The sequence below is a fragment of the Otolemur garnettii genome, unplaced genomic scaffold (assembly GCF_000181295.1).
Source record: "Otolemur garnettii isolate 467f Iridium unplaced genomic scaffold, OtoGar3 scaffold00039, whole genome shotgun sequence".
NCBI lineage: Eukaryota > Metazoa > Chordata > Mammalia > Primates > Galagidae > Otolemur > Otolemur garnettii.
The window spans coordinates 12,210,156-12,218,353 of NW_003852434.1; the positions used below are offsets into that span (position 1 = coordinate 12,210,156).

Sequence of the window (8,198 nt, forward strand, 5' to 3'; positions counted from 1 at the left end):
AAAAAAAAAAAAAAGTGTAGTTGTTCATCTGTTTGTTTTTTATTAGTACTGAATACATTGGCACTTGCTTTTCCTTTGTTGTGATACTTTACTTAGGAGAATGTTCTCCATATTTAATGAGGTAAGTACAAAAGATGGAAAGTCTCCAAAAAAGATGGAGACTTTACATCTTTTGAACTTACCTAGTCGAATTGGCTGAATACGTAGCACATCCAATTTTAAATAAAATATTAACTCTATATTAAAAAGATCATTAAGTCAATTGGCTTTACTTGAAAGATTAGTTTTTATTTCATTAGGTAATGATAAAATGGCTAGGCTAGGCACAGTGACTCACGCCTGTAATCCTAGCACTCTGAGAGGCCGAGGTGGGTGGATTGCCTGAGCTTATGGGTTCAAGACCAGCCTGAGCCAGAGTAAGACCCTGTATCTAAAAATAGCTGGGCATTGTGGCAGGCGCCTTTAGTCCCAGCTACTTGGGAGGCTGGGGCAAGAGAATTGCTTAAGCCCAGGAGTTTGAGGTTGCTGTGAGCTCTGATGCTACAGCACTCTACCGAGGGTGACAAAATGAGACTCTGTCTCTAAAAAAAAGTAATAATAAAATGGCTAGTGATAGAATTCTAAAGAGATTTTTATTTAAATTGCTTTACCTTGGGCTTTCTGTGTAGTAATTGTAAATACCTTTGGCAGCCTTCACTGGTGCAAAATAAAATTCATCACGAAGTGTGTAAGCAGTAGATAGGCATTTAACATAAAAGCGCCATGGCCCAGACATAGTTCTCTAAGCACTTTCTAATGCTATCTTCAGTTGGGTTTGTTCTTTTCAGCAATAATCATCTGTTACTGGGATTAAGCATTGCTTTGCCAGTAGTAAGACACTTGTTACAAGTTATTTTAACATAAAATTCATTTTCAAGTACAGGCCTGCTGAATTCCCCCCCCAAACAAAGGTATAGTTAAATATTCTAAACTTTTTCTCCAAAGGGAAGAGAAAAACAGACTCTTTGTATGTTTGCTTCTGAACTGTGTGATGTTTGTTCTTCTCTATGGTCAGTTAGTGGAGGAAAATATTAGTATTTTATTTTACACCCTAAATTCTCACCTATTGTGATAATAAGATATAGGCAAATAATTCAGACATTTCAGAAAGATATTAAAATAGGTTTTATTATTAGGTCACTTATAATAACTTAAGTGTAAATGTTTATTTTTTCTTCTCAGAGTACAGATACACTTCTTATCACTGTCCAGTATACATTTGTGACCCAGGATGGCTAGTGGTATGAAAGGAGAGGAAAGAGGGTGACAGAGACTACTGCTAGGGGGCAGTCCAGACCTGCGGGAGAGGGCAGGCAGTGGGAGAGAGATGGCCCTGCAAGGCTCGCGTGGGCAAATGATGCGTGTGCCCTCCCTGCAGTCAGGCCGTGCCTGGGTCTCCCTGTCCTCTAAGAGATGTCACTGAGGCCACCTCATTCAGTCCACACCCTATTCCGGTTCATGCTCCCTTTCCTCACAGCCTGCTCTATGACTGATTTCCGTGGCCCCTCATTTCTACACAGCCTCAGAATATTAAGCCAAAGACATACTTGCTTTCTTCAAAACCATACCTGGCAGATAAAATCAAACAAAGACACGCAGCACTGGGGGTATCCTTACTAATTACATCCAGTGACCAGGTACTTTCTGATCATAGTTCCATATAGTGTTAACAATTTTGAAATATAAAATACGCATGTAGTAAAGAACATTCCTGAAGCCGTACTGAGAGGAAACAAGCTGTTTTGAATGAGGCTTATTTTGCTACCTTGGTCTAAGCATCACCTAAAGGCACAAGCTTGAACCCTATGTCCTGGTTAGTTTCTATGCTCCTGGCCATGGCCTATGGCTGGAGCTTAGCCAGTCACTCCGCAAGAGAATCAGCCCTAAGGTAGTGATGGGTCAGCATAAACCCACCATCCATGCCACAGGGAAAGAAGCCCGTGCTCACTGGAACTGTTACCTGCATATATACACACATATGTTTCTGGATGTTAGACAAAAGCCACTAGCAGGTTTAAAACAACTCTGATTGCTGAATTTAAATGCCTCTGTGTGCTCCATAACCTTTGCCCTCTGTCACAGCCTCTCCAGGACTTTGCAGACTGGAGCAGGGAACCCCCCACCACTCGTGAACCACCTTGTCCTCACGGCCAGTCTCCAGGAACCTATTGCTACACTCTTCCCAGCGGGTCACTTCCCCATTCTCCACCAAGATGAACTTCCACTCTACCCCTGTATCAGCTGGCAGGACAACAGAATGAGACCAGAGTCCATCCCTGCAGTAACGGAGTGGGATGTAAGTGTTCCATCTCCCAAGATTCTCGTGGTCTCCAGTTACTGCGATAAACTGCCTGTCAGTGCTTGTAACATAATGGACCTGGAACCTGATGCTAACTTGCTGAGTCTTTGAAGACCCTGCCACTCTTTCCACTTCCCCACGCGCTTCCCGACCTCTTGCATCCATAACAGTGCTTCTCCCATAGTCCATTCCCTGGTTTAGGCTTAACACTGAAGTCTCAGGACTGCCACCCAAGCCAATGTCACCCCAAGATGAGTGCCTAGACACCATTTCCCAGTCCTCGTGGTTCGCCAGGTCCTGCCTGTCCAGCTGTGCCAGGCTCGCTTCTTCATGTCCGTCCACGAGCAAGTTGCTAGGAGACAACTTCTCTGCAGAACATGTAGCTGCTTTAGCAGGCATCTCTTGTCCTTTTGGGAATCCCCATTCTCCTATACGAGATTCAAGGTTTTCATTTCTTGAAGATTCAGGGTAACTCCTAGAGTTACTGTTCTCAGAGGTAGCTAGAGGTGTTGTGTCTGGAAACTGTCCAGAAGGAACATGCTCTCTGGACATGTCACAGACTTCTCTGGAAGGATTCTGTAATCTCCAGGCTTCCTCCAGCAGGTCTTTGGTCTCAGAAATCAAACGTCCATTGCTTTCTTGAAGATGTTCTAAGAAATGAAAGGAAAATTGTAACAGTGTTAGGCAGTTCATGTAAGAGAAAGGGAAGTTGTTCTGAGAAGACAGATTTAGTATTGAAGGCTTTACTACTAATCCATCTGCAGTTACAAAGTCTCCTGTCTATTAAAATCAAGCTCTACTTAATTAGTCTGTTCGCAACACCATGTTTTAAGAATATACTTGTGTATCTGATAATAAAAGGCACATCCAAAGCATCAGTGTTGCAAAGCCTGAAGTCGTGGTCCCTGGTCTCCCACAGTCCAGGCTATGCTGGCACACAAACAGGTGGGGATGCTTGGTTCTTGTCATCAGAAAATACTGTCCAGGCTGGGTGCAGTGGTTCACACCTATATTCCCAACATTTGGAGAGGCCAAGGCAGGACTGCTTGAGGCCAGGAGTTTTAAAACCACCCTAGGCAACATAGTGAGACCCCACCTCTACAAAAAATGAGACCAGTGTGGTGGTGTGTGTCTATGATCCCAGCTGCTCTGGAGATTGAGGCAGGAGAATTGCCTGGGCCCAGGTCAAGGTTGCAGTCAGCTATGATGACACCACTGCACTCCAGCCCAGGCAACACAGCAAAACCCAATCTCAAAAGAAAAAAAAAATCCAGCCTGTGGGGCAAAGGGCAGCATGGCAGCCTTCCAAACCAGAAGGGTACACTTGTACTCCCAGGAAACGTGCCGGCCAGGGATTGGCTCTTACAGATGGTGGACAGATCAGCAGGAGCTGTTGCTGCAGGAGCACCAAGGACAGTGCATCCCTGGGCAAGCGCTGCCCTAAAGGGTGTGGGCAGGATGGTTCTCTCCTTGCCCACCCCAAATTCATCAGGGACCTCTTCAACAAAACAGAGGGCTTTTTGCATCCCCTCTCATTGAACACAGGTGGGTTTTTTTGTTTGTTTGTTTAGACAGAGTCCAACTATGTCACCCTCGGTAGAGTGCTGTGGCATCACAGCTCACAGCAACCTCAAACTCTAGGGCCTAAGCAATTCTCTTGTCTCAACCTCCCAAGTACTTGGGACCACAGATGTCCACCACAATGCTCGCCTTTTTTTTTTTTTTGGTTGTAATTTTTGTTCGGCCCAGCTCCGTGTATGTGGGTGGCATCCTAGCTGCTAAGCTACAGGCACCAAGCCAGGTGGTTTGTTCTATATGTTCTCAAAAGCGCACAATCCGAGTCCCCTGAAGACTGGGTTTTCCTTCTTGGCCACACTTCACTGGTGGTCCGGCTAGCTCCCTGTAAGATCAAAACCACACAGTCCGCACCCATCAGGTTTTGGTGGGGGGGAGGTGTGGAGATAAATTAACTGTGTATTTATCACAAACCAATCACAAGAAAGGCACAGGGCAGATTTTCATTTCCACACGTGAGCACTCCACTAAAAGTTCACAGATGTCATTTTCACCATGAGGCCAGTCCAGGCCCGGCAGCTTGCCAAGGGAGGGCACTGGACGCTTTCCTGCCAGCGCTTGCTCTCTGCCTGGCGACGGGCCCAAAATGGGATTTAAATCTCGATGTAAATACTACTGAGTTGGGTCCACTGCGAAGTCCCCCTATTAAGTAGTCCTTTCGCAGGGATCGGACCACTCTGCGCCGCGGGAAGGCAGTCAGTGCTCAGCCCTGGGCGTCAGCCACGGCCTTCGTGGCCGGAGTCCAGCCAGAACTTCGTCTTCCTGACAGAAGCGTCTGGAGAGCCGGAGGAGCTCGCAGCTCCCGTGTTCCCAAACCCTGCTCTTCCCAGCTGCGGGAGGGGAGGACATGACATGGCCGGATTGGGACTGAGGCTGAAGAGGGCTGCGGGCTCCTCCTAACCAAGGCCTCTTTTCCAAAGGCCTGAGAAGGGGCGCCGCCAACCCCGCCGCCCGCACTGCGCCAAGCGCCGCCGCCCCCACCCTGCGGGAGGGGCAGGGGTGTCCTCGCCGCCGGGCGCGGAGGGCAGAGGCGCAGGGCGCGGCGCGGGGAAGAACGGCCCAGGCATCTCCGGGACTCCGGGGAGGACACAGACCGACTGGTGCGCACGCACCGGCCCGGGGAACCCGGCGCGTGGGGAGGTCCCAACCGCGGTGGGGGAGCCGGTCTGCGGGGATGGGCGCAGGAAGGCCCGGCGGATTCTTTCCTCCCTTTCTCGTTGAACTTCAAAGCCCAGGCAGATGTGCCTTCGAGACCCGGGAGGGAGAATACCTGGTTTGGTGACTAGATCCTGCCCGGAAGGTCCAGGGCTCCGTCCACCGCCTCCACCCCGATCGCCTCCTGGAGCCGCAGCCTCCCCAGGAGGGGCGTCCTCCTCCGGCTCCGCGTCCCCGTCCTTCCTCGAGCCCCCTGCGTCGCCCCGCAGCAACCAAACGAAAAGCGCTCCTGCCAGACCCCCTCCGACCAGCAGGGCGGACCAGACGGCGCCCATGGCTGGGAGGCTACGGCTGCTGGAGACGACGGGGACCGACGCGGGGACTCAGGTCACAGGCAGAGCCACACCTACCCCGCCCGCCCTGCCTTTTACGGTGCCTGCCGCTGCCCTCCGGCAAGAGTCCGGCCCCTTGCGACGAGGGCTCAACTTTCCTGGCCCCGCCCCGTTGTCCGGGCGGGGACTCCAGCGCGCCTGTGTTCCACGCTGTTCCAGACTGTCCGAGCCGCCTGCGGCCCGGGGTGCAGGGTGCAGCGTTCCCTGTGTGTCCCGCGCGAGTGAAGAGACCAAGCACGCGACCAGGTCCTGCCCCACGGCCCTGTGGTCTCCCGCCAGCACCTCGCGCCCCCTCCCCACTGACACTCAGCAGCGGCACGGCCAGCGAGAGGCCACCGGCTGCTCAGAGCTCAGAGGCGGGAGAGGCCGTGAGGGTCGCGGGCCTGGGACGGAGGGCGCCGGGCGCAGTGCGGAAAAACCGCGGACCTGGTGGGAACTCCGGCCGGGATTCGCTGCGCTGGGCTTCACCGAGCCTCAACTGTCTCTCCTGTGACACGGAAGGATTGGCTGGGCACGGTGGCTCACGCCAGACGCTGGGAGGCCCAGGCGGGAGGATCACTTGAGGCCGGAAGTTGGAGACCAGCCTGAGCAACAGCGCGACCCAGTCTCTACTAAAAATAGGAAAATGAGCAGGACATGCACCTGTAGACCCAGCTACTCAGGAGGCTGAGGCAGGAGAATCTGTTGAGGTTGCAGTGAGCTGTGATGATGCCGCTGCTCTTGAGCGGCAGAGAGAGAGAGACCCTGTCATGAAGTTAAAATAAAATGGAATAAAATGGACTGAGGTCCCATTCTTCTATAGATGCCAAATACGCACGTATCTCAAGAGCATCCATCCAGTCATTGCCTCTTCCTCCACTTCTTTTTTTTTTTTTTTTTTTTAGAGACAGAGTTTCGCTACATCGCCTCTGGTAGAGTGCCATGGCGTCGCACCGCTCACAACAACCCAGCTCTTGGGCATAGGCGGTTCTCTTGCCTCAGCCTCCGGAGTAGCTGGGCGCCCGCCACAAGGCCCAGCTATTTTTTTATTGCAGTTTGGCCAGGGCCAGGTTTGAGCCTGCCACCCTCTGTATATAGGGCGGCGCCGCACCCCCTGAGCCACAGGCGCCGCCCACTTCTTCAACTTCTTATTGGGGTGTATGGTTGCTGCAACATGTGCACCCATCTGTCTGAACTGGATGTTGTCCAGGGACCAGCTCCTATAAGTGTATTAATAAAAATAGCAACCGTTTATTGACTGCTGTCTGTATTCCAGATGTTTTATGTATGTTTTTAATTTACTCCCTCACAAAACCACCACCTGTGAGCTAAGAATTATACACATTTATTTTAAAATGCATTTTCGTGCTGATCTGATGGCTTTGCACACAACTTCAAGTTGGTCCCTACGTTTGCATCTCCAGCACCAGCTTTCCCCTGGCCACACACTTTCACATCCAACTAAAGGCTGCAGCTGGAGAATCCTCGCTGTGGAGTAATTATTGCAGTGGCTGCCTCTAGTAGGACAAGGAATTCAGTTATGCCCCTTACTGGGAGTGACAGCAGCCCCTAAAGAGGAGGGGGGCAAGTCTTGGCCAGTGAAGTTACTGGAGGGCGGTGGGGCAGCTCAGTGCAGGTTGGAGCCGGGAGGATCACAATGGAAGGGGAAGCGGTGGGGGGAGATGCCTACAGGGCTCCTCCCCCTGGGTGACTGGCATATATGTCAAAGCAGCTCACCCAGATCTGCATGCCTCCTCTTCCCCATCTCAGGAAGGGGCAACTTCAACCAGCACATACTTCCCATTGCTCTAAAACAAAACAAAGCAAGCTCCTACAGGCTATTTTCACACCAGCAAAGTGCTCTGGTTAAAACACTCCAATCAGGCCAGGTGCAGTGGCTCATGCCTGTACTCCTAGCACTGTGGGAGGCCAAGGTGGGAGGATTGCCTGAGCTCAGGAGTTCCAAACTAGCTTGAGCAAGAACAGGCCCCCATCTCTGAACATAGCTGGTGTTTTGTTGGGCACCTGTGGTCCTAGCTACTCGAGAGGCTGAGGCAAGAGAATCACTTGAGCTTAAGAATCTGAGGTTGCTGTGAGCTATGACGCTATGACACTCAACTCAGGGTGTCTGAAACTCTGTCTCAAAAAATAAACAGTCCTCTGTTCAAGACCTTCCAACTGCTCTAGCTCTCTTGGCAAAACCTTCAAGACTGCAGGACCTGTCCCTGTGACCTCTCATAGCTCATCTCTATCTGCCCTTCTCTGACACTAGCTTCCTTGCCTGGCGCCATCCTTCCCGCAGAAATCCTCTCTACCTCGTCCTCCCCGGGTCTTTGCACAAACATCATCTGTTCTTCCCTGACAATCCTGATTTTAACTACAACTCCCTACTCCTTGCCCCCCCCCCCGCTCCCTTGTTCTAGTGCACTCTGTAATCCACACAATTGTTTATTTTTTTCATTCTTGCTTTACAGTGTAAAAATGACACAAGAACAGGGATTATTGTCCTTTGTTCTCTGCTAAACTCCCAGCACCTCTGACACACTCAGAGTGAGCATCTGTAAAATGTCTGAAATACTGACATCACTTATTAAAGGGCTGCTATTTTTATTGATAAAATTATCATAGAAGCTGGTCCCTAGACAATCTCAGTTCAGGCAGCTGAGGGCACATTCTGCAGTACCCGTATAGTCCCAAACTGTTGAATGAATCAATGAAACTGTTGAATGCCCCAGGTCACCTTGCTCTGAGCATTCTGC

At 50.7% G+C, this 8,198-nt stretch overlaps 1 protein-coding gene across 1 annotated transcript; it reads right to left on the reverse strand.

The window, feature by feature from the left end:
• Window positions 1–1,155: 1,155 nt before the first annotated feature.
• Window positions 1,156–6,002, reverse strand: STBD1 (starch binding domain 1). The gene is made up of 2 exons (XM_003790126.3): window positions 5,184–6,002; window positions 1,156–2,988 (listed from the first exon to the last, which is right to left on the reverse strand). Exons 1-2 carry the CDS (start codon window positions 5,401–5,403, stop codon window positions 2,078–2,080), a joined length of 1,131 nt encoding a protein of 376 aa, XP_003790174.1. The 5' UTR covers window positions 5,404–6,002; the 3' UTR covers window positions 1,156–2,077.
• Between the last annotated feature and the right edge of the window lie 2,196 nt (window positions 6,003–8,198).